The sequence below is a fragment of the Rhinolophus sinicus genome, linkage group LG06 (genome assembly GCF_036562045.2).
Source record: "Rhinolophus sinicus isolate RSC01 linkage group LG06, ASM3656204v1, whole genome shotgun sequence".
Classification (NCBI taxonomy): Eukaryota; Metazoa; Chordata; class Mammalia; order Chiroptera; family Rhinolophidae; genus Rhinolophus; species Rhinolophus sinicus.
Genome location: NC_133756.1, coordinates 129,199,735 through 129,220,158, shown reverse-complemented (window position 1 = coordinate 129,220,158; position 20,424 = coordinate 129,199,735). Strand labels below are relative to the sequence as shown.

Here is a 20,424-nt window from a genome sequence, read left to right as displayed (position 1 = left end):
CCCAGACGGCCATTTGTAGCGGCGCTGAAGGCTGCGTTCGGCAGGCGCTGCGGAGACGTGTGGACTAGCGCGCCCCCCGGCCGCTGCCGCCCCTGGCCCCTACAGTCACCCCGCTTCTCTGCGCCTCGGGCGGATCTCGGCCAGCCAGGGCGACGCGCTGCCGCACCGACCGGCCCTCCCGGCAGCTCCGGGCGCCTGGGACCCCCGCCCGGCCGCTCGCCCGCAGCCAGCCGGCCGCACACGTCCCCAGAGCCGGGCCTAAGGCAGGCGGCGGCTCGGCGTGGCCGGGCTGGGCTCGGCGGCGTCCCCATGGCCGCGGCCGGCTGGCGGGACGGCTCCGGCCAGGAGAAGTACCGGCTCGTGGTGGTCGGCGGGGGCGGCGTGGGCAAGTCGGCGCTCACGATCCAGTTCATCCAGGTGCTTGGAGCGGGCCTGCCGGGGGCGCCGGGGTGGCGGCGGGCGGGGACTCGCGCTACCTGTGGCGGGGCGGCCGCCGCGACCCCGCCCCGGAGACGCCGCGCGGGCCCGGGGCGGGCGAGAGGGGGGCACGCGGCGGGTTCTGTCCTCCTACCCAAGGGCTGCAGCGCCGCACTCCTCTGTCCGCCCAGCGCCCCGCGCTGCGTCCCGGGAGTCGGGCTTCTCAGGAATGTGGCCGGGAGGGCGGAGCTGGGAGGGTGGGAAGCGCCGATCCACCTTATCGCTCCGGCCGGGGCCCGAGCCTTTTCGGAGAGGCAGCGCCGCCGCGCCGGGCTTCCTGCCCGGAGGGCCAAGGAGCCGGGCGTCAAGCGTGGGGCTGGAGCCCTGCGCTCTGGGTTTCCAGCCGCCCCGGCCGCCTGCTGCACCGTCGGTGCGATCGCGGTGGCAACTTGGCCGCGCGCGGCTCCGCGTGGTCTCCGGGCTTCTCCGCTCACGCTGAGCGGGAGCTGCACGCTTCACGCAGTGTGTTTCTCTTTGTGTGTATTTGTGCTTTCTTTTAAGTAATCTCTTAGGTAGTGTGTCCGGGTGGGAGTGTGTGATAATGCCCCAGGGAAATGGTGGCTTCGATGAAGTTAACAGTGTTCTCCGATAGGGGTGAGACCATTTCCTAGGAATTCCTGGTGCCAAGGTGAAGTTTGGGATGGGCCAGGCTGGGAGGTGATCGACCGAGCGTTCTGTGTCTGTTCCAACCACCCTCTTCCCCACCCCCAACCCTCTCTGTTAACTGGAGATGGAAAGTCAGGGGTTGTAAAGAAAAGGGAGGTGGAATTATTCATTCTTAGGATTTGCCCTTGGTAAGAGGTTTAAGTGAAATTTTGGGGCGTTTAAGAAAAGAGAAACCCAGATATTGCCTTTTGCCAACCTAGAAGGTGTGGCATATGCTGGGAGAGAACGACGGTACCCCGTTATAACAGGTAACAAAGATGCTCTTGTATCATGAGTACTGTTAAGATGCTTTGGTGAAGTATTTATTTCTGGTTTCCGTTTCACATATTTGTTATCAGTTGGGATACTGGAAGAGTTTATTTCATTTCACTTAATATTAATAGTGACATTAAAATACAGAGTACTTACTATAACATAAATGTGATCGTTACCTTTCCCATTGACTAAATGAGCAAGAATTGCTGTTCCACTGTTTCAAGATATTAAAAACTGCTGCTAGAGCCTTTGTATCCAGGAAGAGAAGATGTTTATGTAAATGAGCATTTACAGTATGCTCATTAGTGGGTTAAAAAATTACACTTAGAGGTGAGATTGGTTTAAGTTTAGCAGGCTACAGAATCAGGAATGCTGTCGTGTTGCTATTTTCCTAGAATCAAGAGAGACTAACTAATGGCAAAGCAAAACAATTTATAGCTAACCCTTTCTGTGGAGACTGTAGTTAATGGTGGTGGTGGTGGTGGTGGTGGTGGGGAGGTTGGTGAGGAGTGAGAATAATCCTGTGTTCTAGTATTAATAAGCAGTGTTACCTAAAAGACTTCAACTACAAATATTTCTTTAGATTTTTTTGGGGGGGAGGGACCATCTGAATGTATTTGAATCTGAAGGTAAGCTGCTAATTATTTAAGGAATTGGAAACCTTTTGTTTTTGGAAATAGTATTAGAAACCATTAAGATAGCGGTAATTTGCTGTCTTCCTAATGATTTTATAGAATTCATTTTTAAAGAAATACCTCCTTCAAGAAGCGTAATGTACCTAGGTGCTCTAGGTGATATAAAAGAAATAAAGGAGACATGTATGCGTGGGGAAGACATGGAGTTATACATAGAGAAAGAGTGTGAGCACTGAGTTACACAGATTGGACTGCGTGGTCTTGCTGTGTCATTTATTCACTGTGAGAACATTGCCACAATATTTAGCTTCTCTGAGCCTCAATTCTGTTTAGTAAAGTGGGTCCCATCACAAATTCTTTACAATCCTTTAAATTATGGGAATACTCTTAGTGTTGGACTTAGTGTGTAGTATGTACTCATTTAACGATGATTATAAGTGTGTGACATTTAAATGCAAAGAGAATTCAGAATCAGGGAAAAGTCAGCTTGGAGAGAATCCATGAAAGAAAGTATTGTGTAGGCTTGGTATAGGGAGAGAGGGCAGGTCTTACGTGAGTATGTGGGAGTGACAGTCTAGCTGGGAGAGAAGAAGCAGGGAAGGGAGGGGTGTGGCATAGGCAGATGACTTGGGGCTAGAGAAAGGGAGGAACATAGCCTCCCACTTTGGGGAGACTTGGTGGAGAGGTAGGAGCCAGACTACCTGGATAGAGTTTCAGCTCTGTGTAATCTTAGGCAAATTATTTAACCTCTCCTTACCTTAGTTTTCCCCATCTGTAAACTGGAGAAATAACAAAATACCACATACCACTGATGTGAAAATTAAATGAGTTAACATATGTCAAGGGTTTAGAAAAATGTGTAGTGCATATTAAGGCTACAAACATTATTCTGCTTGTTATTATATTAATCTTAGATTATGGAGCTAATGTGACTATTTATCACCTACTCTTAATGGATCCGCTATTTATTGTCTCACTCCTGGGAAATTAAAACTCATTCTGCTGTGATTGTCTAGCAATAGTAATTGGAGGGAGAGGAAAGGGCAGAGGATAATAATCTTAACAAGCGGAAGTCAGTTTCTTTCTCTTTGTAGGAGACCAGGATATCACAAATTGGTTTTAATTATTTTTTAAGACTCCTGAGATTTAAAAAAAACAACATTTTATAGTGTTCAATATATATTTTTCTGTTTTATAATTTTGAGCAGAAAAAAATTAAACAGATTTGGGAGTGGAGAACTTAAAAACATCTTTGCCTTTAGCTCTTTCTTTAACCTTAGCTTTATTTGTTGCCTCCTGTATTTATGAAAAACTGCAAAATTATGAAATTAAGGCAATAATTACTTAATTGAGGTGCTTTTCTTTAAAACGAGTATAACACATTATAAAATGTGATAAACGTAAAATATTTTGTTATTAAGAGTATTGTGAATACATGACCTTGTTTCTGTTCATAGTTCATAGTTTTTTGAAAACTGTTTTAAGTTCTGTTGGTAAATAGAATACCTAAACGGTGAGTAAACTCTAGTTAGGAGATTATCTTAACATTGTACAAAGTGCAATGAAGAGAACACTGAATATTGGGGTCCTAGGTCTCCCTACTCAGCCTACACTGGGGAATCTTAATCTCCCTTAATCTCGTCAAAGCTTCAGTCTCTTCTCTATAAAATGTTGACTTTGGGTGAATAAATCTTTGAACCTTTCAAATTCAAGGTTCTTTTTTGCTCAGTTAACTAACTAGCTGTGTGTCTTTGGTCAAGTTTCTTAGGTTCTCCAAGCCAATTTCCCCATATAAAAAGGGAGATTAATAGTACCTTTAGGGTTTACATGCAAATCATTCAGCACAGTGCCATCTACAAAGTAAATAATACTTGTTACCTGGTTTTATTTGCTATTCTAGATCTTGTTCCTTCAAAACAAAGTTCGTAATGTATTCATTTTTCCTTGACATGGAGGCTGTTCTCTTATTGTTAAGTCTTCAACAACCCCCACCCTCCCACCCCAAACTCATACTCCCCTCCTCAGTTCTGTGTAGCACTTAGGTGATGAATGTTGATCCCATTTTGAGTTGGGGAAATTCTCTTTATCAGTTGGGGTTTGATTTTGAGAAATAATGGAGTAATCATTGGGGTTTTGAGTTAATGCTAACCTAGCAACTCTGAGAAAGAGACCAAACATGTTTTGCACAATTAAAGAGAGGAATTTCTCAGCTTCTGTTCTTCGTTTAGCATCCTGACTTTCTATTCAGCAGTTTGTCAGATTTTGAGCTATATAGGGGATAGCTGGGTTCTCACATAGTAGTTTCAGTTAGTTTTACAACCTGTTAATTTGGACCTGACTCAGGCATTGCTTTTTACCTAGAGTGCTTTTTCCTTGCCTTTTCTTGGGACAGAGATCCTAGAAGAGATTTCAAGACTCATGTATTTGTGTTCATAATGAATTAATGCAGGTGCGAAGATTTAGATTGCTGAATTGCTGTTCTATTGCTACATCTTGACACATCCTGCAATTATAAGTCACTTAAATTAACTTTGTGAATTTGAAACTATACTGTAGACTTATTTTTCAGTGTGCAAATTTTTATTTTACATTTTCAGAGTAATTTACAAATGAATTCTTAGCATTGGAAAATAAGGCATCTCTCCCAATGGTGGTACATACTAGAGATTACCTTATTTGATCAGTTGAAATGGTTCTACTGGCAGTTATCAGATACAGGTGCTAGGTACTCGAGGAAGAGCTAGATTCTACTTAAGATTGACTGTCTTTGTCAATAGAAAGAAATAGGAGAAGTAGAAGGAAATTCCGGGATTTCTTAAAACTCATTCGTTTTATTCGTTCTAACTTGTGTGTATGTGTGTGTGTGTGTCCGTCCGTCTCTCCAGGTATGAGGAAGTTGCAGGGGTGTAGAGGGGTCATGTATGTTGAGTAGTTCAGAAGGCAGAGTGATGACAGGCAGCTACTGGGGTGGGGTTTTTAATTTATCTGTGTGGCTGAAGTGTCATGGGTCTTTCCTAAGTGTTGAAATAAATGAAAGTAATCTGTTGAATTCACTTAGGAAAATAAATTGGTAACTTTAAAAGTGGGGGAGGGATGGGGAAAAAGACTTTCTTAAATAGTATGTTTTTACATTTTTGAAAAGATTCCAAGGTTCCTTTTTCAAATTAAAATTGAAACAGATTTTGTGATGCCACATGAACATTTATTCCTTTTTTCTTTTTTTTTGTGAGGAAAAATAGAAGTGCTGTTAGGGTATTAGTTCTACTGTGCCCTCCTTACTGAGAAGTGATAATTAGTAGAAGGCTTTCACTCTCTCTGCAGGCTGTGTGGACTTACTGGTCATTGAATCTTCTTGAAAGGCCTTGATCTTGAATTACTTTGGCTAGAACCCCTGAGTCTATGTTTGGGATTGAAATTTAGTTTAAAGTGATGTCCTTGGTAGGCCTTTGGTTTCTATTTCATAAAGAAAAATGTCTCGCAGGCTTTTATGAAAAATACAAAGATTTGTATATTTATTCACATATTTTCTGTGTGGTTTTGAAAGAAGCAAAGAAATGTAAGTTGCCTAAAACTGTGCTACTGGAGACATAATTCACTGAGTTCCTTGTCTTTTATCAGTTATGTTATATTTTTAAGTGTTTTATAAAAGCAATGTGATTGTTTCTTGGTTATATAGCATTGAATAGCATTGTCTTAGTTTAATTAAAACTTTTATAGTCTTACAGAATTTGTTGTTTGTAGATATTAATAGTTTAATGCCAACAATCTTGTCACCTTGTATGGTCATGTTTTTTCCTAGGAGACGGAGTTTTGTTTACAAGTAAGTAAATGTTCAGTACTAGAATTATGAAGATAAATGTCAAAATGACACCCTGTGTTGCTTTTTAAAAAAACTACCTAGATTTCCCCAATGCTAACATTTTATCATATCTGTTTCATCCTTCCCCCCATATATACATACAATTTCTTTCTGAATCATTTGAGTGTAAGTTGAAAACAGTGCCCCTTATTTTTAAATACCTCGTTGTACATTTCCTAAAAACAGGGTCATTTACTTATATAAACATAGTATATAACTAATATTAGAAATTAACATTGATATATTTACTACTAATCTGATATGCAGAACTTTTTCAGATTTTGCCTATTGTCCCAGTAATGCCCTTTATAGCAAAAGAAAAATCTCAGGGGCGGCCAGTTGGCTCAGTGGTTAGAGCGCGGTGCTCATAACACCCAGGCTGTCGGTTCGATTCCCACATGGGCCACTGTGAGCTGCGCCCTCCACAATTAGATTGAAAATAACGACTTGACTTGGAGCTGATGGGTCCTGGAAAAACACACTGTTCCCCAATATTTCCCAATTAAAAAAAAATTAAAAGAAAAGAAGGACATCTCAGATTATACAGTGCATTCTGTTTCCATGTCTTCTTTAATTTGGAACAGTCTTTGTATTTTATGACATTGACATTTTTAGAGTACAAGTTAGTTGTTTGTAGAGTTCCCTCAATTTGAGTTTGTTTCTTCATGGTTAGATTCAGGTTATACATTTTGGGGGCAGGAATAACAGAAATGATAGGTTCTTCTATTCGATAGTGCATTATGTCAGGAGACATAAGATGGATTTTGTTTTGGCTACATGTGTGCTTACCTTTTCATTCAGTAACCCCAAATCTAGGAATTTATCCTGAAGATACACTTTCAAAAGAATAAAAATACACATGTATGAGGTCACAGCCTTGTGATTAAAATAATTACAGGCAACCTACAAGAGAGTAGAGGGGTTGAAGGAAATACGATACATTCACCCAATGAACGTTATATGCAGCTATGAAAACAATGAGAAATATCTCTGAACTGATGTGGAGTATTTTCCAGGATATATTGTTTAGTGAAAAAAGCAGAGTAGAAAAGTATCTGTTGTATGCGTAATATACTACCTTTTGTGTAAGAAAGAAGGGGAAATAAGGATAAACTGTATGTTCTTTGGGATAAAAACAGCACAGGAAGAAGTCTGAAATTAATGAGATTGGTTACCTGTAGGTGTTGGGTGGCAATGAGGGTGGTGACTTCTGAGGATACCTTTCTGACTTTTGGAACCATGTAATGTCACATACTCAGTGTATAAACAGCAAACATCAATAAAACAAGTGATGAAGGAAGGAAACCACCCTAAAGTAGACTACACACAGAAGCGAGTGAACAGAACCTTATTGCAAATGAATAATATAACTACACTGAACGGGGGAAGGTAAAAAACTAAGTAATTTTTGAATGTGGTGTTTGGACTATGTCCCTAGGATAAGTACAAAACACACACACACACACACACACACACACACCCTTCAAACAAACATTGAACTCTGGTTAATAGGCTTTTTTTTTTTTTTTTTGTCTGTCACAGAAGCATGAGTTTGCAATTTTGAAATAATTCTTATACTGGGATTTAAAAAATGTACACACATTTTAAGAAAGGAAAACTATTAAAATTGTAGTATATTCAATATATACTGATAACAAAAGATGAACAGAGGTCTCATTTGACTTCTGCAATTACAAGATGTGTTCAAAGTGGTTACCATCAGCGTCCAGACATTTTTGATTATGGTAAACTACTGCTTGAGCAACGCTGACCAAATGTCCACTTGTATACATACTTGTATACATTGTTTTGGCCCTCCAGCCCTCCCCGTATATTTGTGGAAAATAGGAGCCACATTTTCTCACTGTTGGAGAATGAAATTATAAATGTGGAAAGGGGGAAGGCTAGAGTGAGCTCTGATATTTGATTGGAATTCAAGTTAATTGCATGAACTCAAGGTTTAAAAAGTATGTGAGTAGATACAGAAATAGATGTTTGTGGACACACAGACACACATCTACATGTCTTTTTTCAGTTCTGTCTGCTGAGAGGGGCTAGAAATAGTGAACACCCTGTTAGCAGTGAGAATATCTAGAGCCAGATCTTGGTTTCTAAAAACCATTTTTTACGAAAAGGAGTCTTGGTTAAATGACTGACCCCATGGCTGGGGCAGAGAAAAATAGATGACGCTTGGAGCATCTTATAGGGCCATAAAGTAAAGAAGTGCTCAAGAAACAAATCGATGGTGGCATGTCAAAGAGATACAGCTAAGCTGTGAGAATCCCCACTGGTTAACTCTGGGACAATACATGATCATCAAAATAAATAATGATAATAATTGATTATTGCCCAGAAAGTAAGAATCTATGACTCCAGAGTGATAAATAGATAAATGAAGGACAAAGGGAATTTCTTGTTTAAGGTAGAATTCTGACTAATAGGTGTAGAGGAAATAGTGGAATTACAAAATCATCCATTTGGCAATCATAACAGTTGATTCAATATGCATCATAAGTGGATGTTAAAACTACTGGGTGAAAGTTTAAGTAGTTGGATGTTAACATAGTCTCAAAGTATCTATCAAGGGGAAAATACAGTGGTACCTCTGTTTTCCAACGTCTGTTGACGAACATTTCAGTTTACAAACGTCGTATATTGTATGGATCTATGGTATCATTAGATAGTAAAATTCATGCTAAATTTGCAGTTTTAGGGGTTGATTTTAAAGGTCTGGAACGGATTAGTCCATTTTTCATTACTATCTATGGGGAAACTGTGCCTCGGTGTTCGAACGTTTCAGAACTCGATCGGTCTTCCCGAACGGATTACGTTAAAAAACCAAGGTACCAGTGTAATAACCATGGGAGGAACCTGGTGACATGACCTTGAATGACTGATCACAGTTCACATCTCTTATGTTGCTTTGGGTAACGATAGTAAGCAGAGTTTGTTTTCCTCAGTCTTGCTAACAAGATTTGGTCTTTGTAATCACCCTCGCTAGGCACTGAATGAAGTTAAGCCTAAAGGAACCAAGTTGAGGCAAAAAGGGGACCAGCTTTCTCTCTAAGGGGAAAATTTCTGCTTAATTTTGTAGGCAGATGTCTTTCAAGGGAAACGTTGATAAGTTTAGGTTAGGCCGATACAAAGTTTGGCTGTGATCCTGAGCATAGTGACCTCCCTTTGCACCTCCCTTTGTCTTTTGCTATATAGATTTTTCCTCTGTGTTCTGTGGTGGTTTTGAATGGTTGATTCTCTCTCTTTTTTTCACTTGTTGGATTTATCTTAAAATTATTCATATTCTTAGACATTTAATTAAAAAATCAGATTAATAGTGTTTTCATTTATGGAAAATGAGGTATTTAACAGTTTTGTTTGCTCCGTTTCCACCCACTTCTTTCATAAATTTAGTGTCCTTATTTAAAGCAACCAAAACTGTGTGTGATTGCAATGTTTTTAAAAGATTGCTTTTTGTCTTTTGCATTTTATTTTGTTATTTTAAAAATACTCAGTGGTATGAATCCCTTTCTCGTTAAGGGTTATTATTGCTTTTGCCATTTCTGTCATTCTCACTGGTTTCAGTGCTTATAAGCAGTCCTCATCCACAGCTAATTTCTATAATGAATTGTGATTTAGAGAATACTTGTAAGTAGTTTTTACTGTAAAGATATGTAAGATTATATTTACTTTTGCATGATGAACGGTGATTTGACTGGGTATAAAATTATTGGGTCTCAACATTTTTGTATTAAAATAGTGGAGGGTACTGCTTTATTTCTCTTCCAGGGCTTTACCTTTATCTGGCTGGCCTCAAGTTTCCATTCTGCAGGAATAACTTGTTTTCTACTTGTGTGCTTGTAGCCTTCTCTTATCATTGGAAATGGAAACATTTATCAGAAACTAGAAGTTTTTCTATGTTGACTAGTTTTCTCTGGGAAATGGTAAAACACTCTCAGGTCTGGGAAGGTTTTCTTCTCCATTTTTGTATTCATTGTCTCAGTTATATTCTGAAATACCAATTTGTGCATTGATTCTCTGAAATCATTGTACCATATTGTCTTAAGTCAACCAGTGAAAAGGATAAGAGGTATTCATTCTAGGAGAATTTGTCAAATTTGTCTTCTGTATGACTGATTTTATTTTTCCCTTGTGTGGCGGAATGTTTTTAAAATTTATCTTCCCATGAGAGTTGATCTTAGCTGTTCTTGGTGTTGGAAGTAAAGACTGGCCATCCCTCAGAATTACTGTGGGTCACTGAGATTCTCATTCTTTTTTGATGCTGAAGGGCAGGTTGATACCAGGGAGCTTCAGTTTTTGGAGTATCAGTAACAGGATTGCAACAAATGTGAAATTTGATTTAATGATCTAAGACAGGGGTGTCCAAACTTTTTCAACGTTTTTTACCAAGGGCCATATGCGGTAAAATACACAAACAGCTGGGCCACTCACTCGAGGTGAAGTACGTATTGCCTCACCTGGTTTATTTAAGTAAACTAAATATATTTTTGGAATTTGCTGTGGGCCAATTAACAATGGATTGCGGACCGCAGTTGGCCCGCGGGCCGCAGTTTGGACACCCCTGACCTAAGACATTCAGCCACGTTTGGGTTTTTGGCTGAGGTACAATTTTGGAGAGTTAGAGATGGTTAAAAGGGACAATTTTCAAGTTTATTAATCCTTCAATTCTAGCTTTCTGCACTGAGACAAGTGGAAAAGTCGGGGAGGGCGGGGGGAGAAAGAGAGAGAGAGGCTGTGAAATGTAGATGAACGAGAGGTTTTTCTTGCTGTAGGTATGAGTAGAAAATTAAATGGCCTAGAAGCAAAAGGAGTCCGTTTTTCTGCGCGCACGTGCAATCTGAAGTGTGGTTATTTTAACTGCATAACGTATAGAAGTCTTTTTCATGACTTCATATATAAACTTTTGTTACTGCTTTCTCCTTTTTTAAAAAATGAGATTGCCATTTTTTCTCACAGTAGTACTCCATGTAACTTATGTGCTATAATTTATATTTTAAAAAATTATTTTAAAGGATTTTAGTGAGGGCAGAATGTTTTCTTAGGATGGAACCATCATCACAAAGTCTGTAGCATCCTAAATGACTTTTAGGATCATTGTTAGAATGATTTTGCATTGTTTCCTTTGATAAGAAATCTTGCACTTTTATCAATTCTTAGATCATTTTCATTTGAGTTTGGATGTCCCCTTAATTTTTAAGTAATTTAATTTAGGGAAGGATTGAGTTAATTCTTTTGTAGATTTCTAGCTTTATTGGGCTATGGTCCAAGAACATGACCTGAGAATTCTCTGTTTTGGAACATTAAGAATTTTTAATGGCAAACAAATCATTGATTTTTGTAAATATTCCAGGAACATGAGAGAAGAATGAGTATTTATTTGTATCACAAAAGGTACAAAGTGTTACACAAATCTATTAAAATGGAATTTGTTGATTGTGTTCAAATCTTCTATATCCTTCCTTTTTTAATCTGCCTATTTAATCTGTGAAACTGAAATAACGTTTAAGTCTCCCATGAAGACTTTTAATTTTTTCCTTGCATTTCTGATTTTGCTTTATTTTGATGTTATATTATTTAGTACATAAAATATTATGATATTAAATCTTTGTGTCTCTTATAATTTGTCTCAGCCTTTTGCTGAGATTTTATTTTTTCCATAAATTTTATTGGGGAATATTGGGGAGCAATGTGTTTCTCCGGGGCCCATCAGCTCCAAGTCGTCCTTAAGTCTAGTTGTGGAAAGTGCAGCTCAGCTCCACGTCCAGTTGCTGTTTTCAATCTGTAGTTGCAGGGGACGCATCCCACCATCCCATATGGGAATTGAACCAGCAACCTTGTAGTTGAGAGCTTGCGCTCTAACCAACTGAGCCATCCCGCCAGCTGCCCTTCTGGAAGCTCAGCGGCAGCTCATTGTCTCCAGTCTAGTTGTGGAGGGCACAGCTCACTGGCCCATGTGGGAATTGAACCTGCAACCCTGTTGTTCAGAGCTTGCGCTCTAACCAGCTGAGCCATCTGGCTGCCCCAGCCTTTTGCTGAGTTTTGCCTTGAATTTCATCCTGTGATATTAATGTTGCCATTCCTACTTTTTGTATGCATTTACTTCATTTGTTATTTCACTGTTTTGTTTTGGTCATTTTGTGATAAACTGTTGTGAATAGTGTGTAATATGATCTTTAAAAATCAAACTTTGAGAGTCTGTGTCTTTTAGTCCGAGAATTCAGCCCATTCACATTTATTGTATTATTTGGTTATGTGTTTGTGAAATAATCAAGGTAACTTTGTTTTTATTCTTTTTGTATTGTATCTTTGTATTTAACCTTTATTTATGCAGACTTAGGTTTTTTTTATTAATTTGTTTATTACTTTATTTTCCCTGCATTGAGAGTATAAGAGAATATTTTAAAAGTAGAGGTTGTTTCTGAGAAACTTACTCCTTGTGGTTGCCTTACGAAATTAGACACCACAGCTGCCATGTTTTGTTTTTAAAAAGATGTCCTGAACTTGGAAGCTTCATGGGTTGCTTATCTGAGAAAAGGCAGCTTGAAGTGTGAAGAATCCTTCTTGCACTTCAAGACATTTATTTAGATCTTCATTTCAGCCACTGTGTGACTGGGCTTTAGACAGCCGTTCTGCGGGTGGTTCATTTTGGCTTTATTATTTTAAATCCTATAAACACTAGAATATTTGCAAGTAAAACAAATATTTTAGTAGAGAATTTTATAGATTTGCAATATTTTGCCTGAATGTCTGCCCTTTTGTTGTGTTTGTTTGTATGTTTTATTCATATTTCGATTTTAAGAATCATAGACCAGGAATACCTTTGTTACATAGAAGTGAACACATAGCAAAATATTTGTTAATACTTATTCATTGCTAGTATTAGGTCATGAACAGGACGTAGTAAATAGTTGGAAATGAAAAGAGGTCTTAGGAACGCTGAGTTGTGTCTATTCTAGTTCCATAGCAGCTAGTTACGGAAGAGGATAAACAACTGAACTGGCTTTCGTTTTGGATTTTTTAGTTTCTCCATAATTAAAACATTATCTGTATGTGACATGTGCATATTTGAATCTTTGAGTTTCAGAAGTTTCGGCAGTTGATCCATGGCATTCAGTTTTATTCAAAATAGTCTTTGGAGAAGATAGTCCTATTTTGATTTCTCTCTGGAAATTCTGAAATGTAAAACAGCCTGAGAATAAGGTCTTAAAGATTTATTACTTTCGTTTTATTTCCTGGTGGGTTTTTTCTTAATGTCTTGTTTTTGGTTAAGTGATGATAATGTGGTTGAGATTACAACAGTCAGCAATTTGTTAGCCGAAAGGAAAAGAATAGTAAGCAAGTAGTCGAGTCAAACTGCAAAGGAAGATTTGTGATAGATATAAATAACATTTACATTTCAGAAATCTTGGGGAAAATATATGTGACTATTAAATTTGTAATTTGGTCCTTTTGCCTCTGAAATTAAGATGTGTCAACTAAATAAGGTAGGGAAATTCATTTCATGCATGTATATGCACATAATATAAGCACACACAGGCATGTGTCTTAAACTAAGAAAGGAGTGAATTTAAGGTTAGAGAAGTATTCATGGGTTTTTGGAACTAAAAAAATAGAAATAAAATGTAAAACAAAGGTGTCGGTCTGCGATAATTTAATGACTTGCAGACGTTTAAAGGAAAAGTTGTAGTAGCTTAATTTAGTACTATATGACTTCATTATTTTCAGATATTAGCATGGAGTTTCCATGACAACAACTTGGTTTGAAAGAGCTACTTTTAAATTATCAAGTTATTTAATGTTAAAAATTTTATAACCATTGCAGTTTTTATGGTAAAGTACTTTTCATTAAATTGAAAGTTAAGAATGGAGTAGAAATTGGTGAGGTTGTACATTAGTAATTTAAACTTTATCAAATGTTGGGTTTGGATTATTTCCTGACCATTATGAAGTCTGATTGGTTCTGTCGTCATAATTGTAGCCAGTGTGAAAATAGCTTGGAAAACTTAGACTTCTGTTATAATGTTAGATTGTGAGTCTCAGTTTTATTTTACATTTAAAGACAGACTGATGTTTTATTTTTTTCTTCTCGAGTAATTGCAAATTATTTAGTTAGTTAGATTTCTTTGTAGCAGCCTCAGGAAGGAGCCCTGGGCTGAACTGATTAGTCAAATGAAGTTGTCTGACATGGGTTACTTTAGTTTGTGGTTTTAGATGAATAGTACATGGTGCACAGCTGTTGCTCCAACAGCTTTGTTCCAGCTGTCTTACTGGCCCGTCACAAAATACCCCACATTCTTTTTTTTTAATGGAACTCCTTGTAATATTCTATATTTTATTACTTACAATGGATCCTAGTAATTACTTTAATGGCTTTTATGACTCTCAATGACTATTTATTTAGAATGATGCTAGAATGGGTTATAAGTAATAGATTTAAACCTTGTATTTATAATATTTTGTTGTGAATTAAAGTTGCAGTAGTGAAATATTTGTATAAGACAAGTTAGGTGGTTAACATTGAAAACGGCACCCAACTTAATGTCCTCAGATAAGTAGTTAGTAGCTGGGTAATGAAACTGGCATTTTCTAATTTCTTGTTTTAACTTTGAGTTTGTATTAATTTCAATAGAATTGTAAGACGGAAAGGCTTAATACTGTGATTATAAAGCTTGTACAGAACCTGTGTAGGTAGATTTAGTTTGTTTAGTTTTGATAAGGTGGTTGGACTTCAATTCATTTTCCTATCCTATACAGTAACTAGATTATAATACTAAGCATTTCAAATTTTTTTTTAAAATAAAGAACAGTAACCTGTGAAGACTATTTCAGATCAATAATGACTAATAATAGAGGATTTTCTGTGCACCAGACACCATGGTAGAAGCATTGCCTTATTTAATCTTTACCCTTTATTACATCTTTTTTATAGATAGGGAAACTGGGTCAAATAAGTTGCTCAAAATCCCACAATATGACTGAGATGGGACTTGAATCCATGTTTTCTGATTACAAAGTACCTAAGGAATATGGTAGCTTGCCCAAATAAAACACTTTTAATTTCATTTTTTTTTTTTTTTACTTACCTTAATAATGAAGTCTTTGTCTAAGGTTTTTTTTTCTTTTTTAAAAAAATGGTTAGATTCATGGAACATTTTTCATTTAGTTGAAAAATTAGGAACGCTGGGATTGAATAGGGAGTGAAAATTTGTTGCAAGTGTCTTTTGCCTCCCTTTTTCCTCCCTCCTCCTCCTCTGTGATCCATTTCCCTGTTACTCCTACACTTGCTGCTCTGATGGCTGCTATTTCCCCACCTGGCACCCCCCAGATACCTGCCCCATACCAGTTGTAATTCCTGCTCTCACACAGTGTGTTGTATTACATCTGGAGAAACAATCTGCTCACTTAGTCACAATCTGTGTGAAATACATATCCATGACTCTTCTGATGCTGTATCATCCTTTACCGAATATGCCCTTTTATCTGACTAATTCTTAGTCATCTTTTTAGATGTTACTAAGGCTTTTCATCTCCAGCAAGCCTTTCCTGAGGGAATATCCAGATTGGACTAGGTGCCCCTCCCATGTGCTTCCATAGTATTCTGTGCATTTTTCCCCCTGAATGTTTTGAGAGTAAGTCGTGGCAGTGATGCCTACCTTTATTTAGTGTTTAATTCCTGAAGATCAAAAAAAAAAAAAAGGTATTTTATATAACCTTAGTACATTTATCAAAATCAGGGAATTGTGATACTATTATTATGTAACTTACATTATTCAAACTTCACCAATTGTTACAATAATATCCTATTTTATAACAAAAGAAAGAAAATTTTTTTGGTCCAGGATCCAATCAGGATTACATGTTGCACTTATTTTTCATGTCAGTTTAGTCCAATAGTTATTTGTAAAATATCCCACAATTTGGGTTGTCTGATGTTGTCTTACCATCAGAATCAAACTGTGTAGTTTTGGCAGAAATATCACAAAAGAAAAGTCTTTCTCCAGTACATCATATTTAGGAGGCACATGATGTCTATTTTTCCCATTATGGGTGATGTGAAATCTGATCACTTAGTTAACCACTAAAAAATTAGTAGTTATTCCCTTTGTCATTAATAAATATCTGTGGGTAGAGATAAATAACTAGTTATTTTTGAGTCTTTGGGGTTGTCTTTCTTTCTCAGCTCCTCCATTCTCCCTTCCTGGTTTCCTAGTTTTCCTTTTTTCTTTTGTATTACATTTACTGTCTCCAATTTGCACTTTGTGAAAAGAATTTTTTTTAATGCCTTCAAAGAACACTTGCATGATACTCATTTTCTTTAGGGGTAAAAGCCCCCACTTACTGCATTTTCTTTATTTAGTAAAAAGATCTATGTTTTCTTGGCCTTGGTTTCTTCATCTACAAAATGAAGAGGCTGAAATAGCTTTTATCTAAGGTCCTTCCTTTCAGATTCTAAAGTCCTATATAGCACAGAGTGCATGAGTTTTTAAAAATTACTTAGATTGTTATATCTTATTTGACCTCTTTCCCCTAAGGTTTTTAAAAGGTTGCCTTCATACTTCCTTCTGTACAATACATGAATGTCGCATCGCTTTGGCTTGTCATAGAACTGTCCTTATTTTCACTGGGGTCATGATAGTCTTCACACCTAGAGAATGCCTCTTCCCAAGCTGGAGGACAAAGTGGTATTCTTCTCTTCTGGTGGGGTAGGAGTGGGAGAGAGGGTCTTATTCCCACAGCAGTCAAAGAAATCCTGTCATTCCTTAAAGTTTTCTAAATTGCTTGCAACACAAAAGAAGAAAAAAACCATTTCATTCCAATAGTGTTTGTACACCTTTAAAAACATGATTTATGTGTAATTTCTTTGGGAGGGTTTTATAGAGTTTTTAATCATAATCTCCAAAATGAGAATCTTGACTCAGTATGGAATTTAGAACAAATTATTTAGTTGTGGAACTTTTTTATTGTAAACAGACTGAGTCAAGTGTTATTTCAACATTGTTAAAACTTTTAAGTTCTGCAGTAAAAGCATTAGGTTATTTAATGAATTATTAAAAAATTAATTTTTTTGGGGGGGCGGATGGCTCAGTTGGTTAGAGCGCCAGCTCTCAACAACAAGGTTGCTGGTTCAATTCCCGCATGGGGTGGTGGGCTGCGTCCCCTGCAACTAAAGATTGAAAACAGCAACTGGACTTGGAGCTGAGCTGCGCCCTCCACAACTAGATTGAAGGACAATGACTTGGAGCTGATGGGCCCTGGAGAAACACACTGTTCCCCAATATTCCCCAATTTAAAAAATTAATTTGGTCACATTTTAACTTTTTAAAGTAATTCTTAAGAATTTTTGTAATAACTAGTACTTTTTATAATTTCCCTGTGTGATACTTTAGTTCTCAGAGAACTTTTGTGTACATGATTTCCTTCTCCACTGGCAACACCCCTTTATGATTGGAAGGCGGTGTGACAGTGTCGTGGTCATCCTTGTTTCCGTTCTGGAGATGAGGAAATGGAGGCTTGGGAAGAAGTGATTTGCCCAAGGTCCTCTAGTAAGTAAACAGTGAAGCTGGGATTTATGTTGGTTTCCTGACTCCTAAAATATAGCGGTCTTCTTACTACAGAATTATGAATGTTAAGTTGGAACAAAACTGCCAACACTTACTAGAGAGGACCTGAAAAGAGTGATAAATACTCATTTAATGAATGGAATTCTGTTTTGTGACTGTTATCAGTATGAATCTGGGAGGAACACTGAACGGGAAGGGGAAGATAAGTGAGGTTTCATCAGAAACACACTTGATGACTTGATACGTTTTTACAGAAACTGTTAATGATGGTGACTGATGAAAGCTAGTACAGGGCCAAAGATTTGCAATGGCATTCTCTCTAAAACGTAGCTTAAGAAGATAGGGGTATCTAGTCTACAAATACTGTTGTATGAATGCCTGAGAATGACACACACCAAGGTTAGCCATTGATTGCCTCTAGGGGTGGGGAGAGGGAGGAGGGGGGAATGTATTGTCAAAGGACACAGAAGGGTCTAGAATCATATTGCTATGTTCCCCCCCGCCCCCAAATTGGGAGGTAGAAATACATATTCTTCTCTTTTTCTTCATATCATTTTCTGAGATATTTTATAGTTAATTAAGAACAAGAATGTACTCTGAATTGACTTAAAATATATAGTCAAATGGAAACTTTTAGCCTCATTTGGTGTTCAGGGTATCTTGACTTGGTTGACAAGACACAAGTGTGTTCTTTAGGGGTTTTCCTCCAGAGTGGGAAACTATTTTTTTTCTCTGTCTATTCAAACAACAAATAAAACTTCAGTACAATTCTTATTACAGTAAAAAGTTTATATTTGAGTTTGTGAATAAAACTGTCTTGTGTAAACGTGTGTGTATAAGTATGTGTTGTGATTTACTTTTAAAATTACTATACACAGTTTCTGAAGATTTCTCCAAAGTAGTATCTGATTTCATCTTGGTGGTTACAGGAAGTGATGATTAATTTTGCCTTGAATTTCCTGTATGAAGAAGTGATACCTTTAACTTTCCCAGCACAAAATTCTTAACACTACTTGTAGGTATACAAAATGAATACTCACATAACATGTAAATGTGAGGAAGGATTTAAAGAAAATCTAGAGTTACCATATATTAGACCTGTGCTCTGTGCTATATTGGTGACATTTTTGCCCATGAAATATAATCATTTATATTTAGGACTGAGAACATTTTCATCAAGAGTTGATAATTTTTTTTTTTTTGGTAGGATCATTTGTTTAAAAAGTGTGCTACCCTTTTGGTAGCCTTGTCAATGAAAGGAATCTTATTTCCAAGTTTGAATGATCATGGGATTAGAAAAAAAATGCTTTTGGTAGTTCATCTCAAAGCTTTGCCTCTATTTGGTTACATCTGCTTTTTTGGAGGTAAGATGAGAGAACAGGAATTCTGTATTCTTCAGTGTGAAAGTAAGTACACTTAGACGTTGCTAATCCTTGATAAATTGAAAATGTGATTTAAGGGCATCTTTAGATTTACAGATTATAATGTGTGTTTAAGAGGACGTGGGTGGGGTGACGTGGGATGGGTAAGAGGTGGCAGGTTGGGGAAGGTGGAATAAGTGCTCTTGCTCTTGAGTTTACAGTTTTGGATGGTCTCCTTTTGGGGGGGTTACCTATGAATTAACTCATGGTATAAGTTGGGGGACCCTTAGTGATTTTGGATAGATTCTGACTGTCATCTAAGGCCTGGACTCTTGTGGTATTGATTTTTGAGAACTTGAAAAACTGTTTTGCTTCTGGCATGGTTTAATTTTATAGGTTTTCTTTCTCTGGTATTTTCTCACAAGCAGAGCTATTCTTCCTGTACTAGTGGCAAGTGGAAGCTATGGTCCATTAAGATGTTTGTGAGAGAGAGGATTTGGAAAATATTCTACGTACAGTGGTTCTTCAGCCTTTTTTGTACACAGTACTCTTGGCAGTTTGATAAAGCCTACTGTGTGGACTCCTCAGCACTGATTTTTATATGTATAAAGTAGAATGCAGACGATTATAAAGGAAACCAATTACATTTAAATATAGTTATAAAAGTATTAAAAACAACAATTCCTACTTAACTTGTGTTGAGTGTAAATGCTATTCCTAATGATCTGCAACCACTGTTCTATGAAATATCTGATTTCTGTTGGTGACAGTCACAGGTACTGCTGCTGCAGTGGTTTATTGAAGGAAATGCTAGATTTCAGTTAGCGGCTAGTTAAAAAAATATGTTTCCCCATCCATGTTTTTGAAGTTTTAATCCCAAGAACCCCTTTTTAAATGCAGTGAAAAAAAAAATCAGGATTTGGAACCAGATGACTATAGATGGATTGAGTTTCGTATTCACTACTTACAGTATTAACGTACTTTTGCACTGCGGAGCCTTTATTTCCTCATCAACAGAATGGAGATGGTGCTAGTACTTGTGGGATTTTAGCTTTTTCTATCTAGAACACTCACAAAAAAGTTAAAATCCCACAAGTACTATGACTATCTCCATCTACTATCACAGTTTACTGGGACTGTCATTTTTACCAGTTTGAGTGAAGTATAAAAACCTTATCTCCCTTTATGACCCTTTACTCTTTCCTGTTTACAGTATAATTATTTTAAATGTTACCTCTACATACATAGAGAATCACATCAGACAGTATTATAATTTTTGCTTCAAATGTCAAGCATACTTAGAAAACTCAAGAGAAGGAAAGACTGTCTTATTTATCCATATTTTTGCTAACTGGATTCTCCCTGAGGTTCCTTCTTTCATTCTTTCTGGTTAGAGAACTTCTTTAGCCATTCTTTCAGAATAAGTCCTCTTGTGACACATTCTCTTATGTTTGCTTTACCTTCATTCCTTAAGGCTATTTTTTTTTTTTTTTTGGCGGGTGCTCTGGGAGGAGATAGGATTCTGGGTCTATAATTCATTTTTATTCAGCACCTGAAAAATTGTGCTACTTCTGGTTTCTAATGCTCAGTCTGCT

The 20,424-nt window shown here is 37.6% G+C and overlaps 1 protein-coding gene across 2 annotated transcripts in view; it reads left to right on the top strand.

Moving 5' to 3' along the window:
* RRAS2 (RAS related 2) overlaps nt 1-20,424 on the top strand; it is a 68,836-nt gene continuing 48,412 nt past the window's right edge. Inside the window, exon 1 of one of the 2 annotated variants that reach the window (XM_074336035.1) lies at nt 1-417. In XM_074336035.1, the coding sequence (XP_074192136.1) occupies nt 310-417 (108 nt within the window). In that variant the 5' untranslated portion in view covers nt 1-309. Of the gene's footprint in view, nt 418-728; nt 954-20,424 lie in introns of those variants that run through there. The other variant, XM_074336036.1, reaches the window with a different exon arrangement.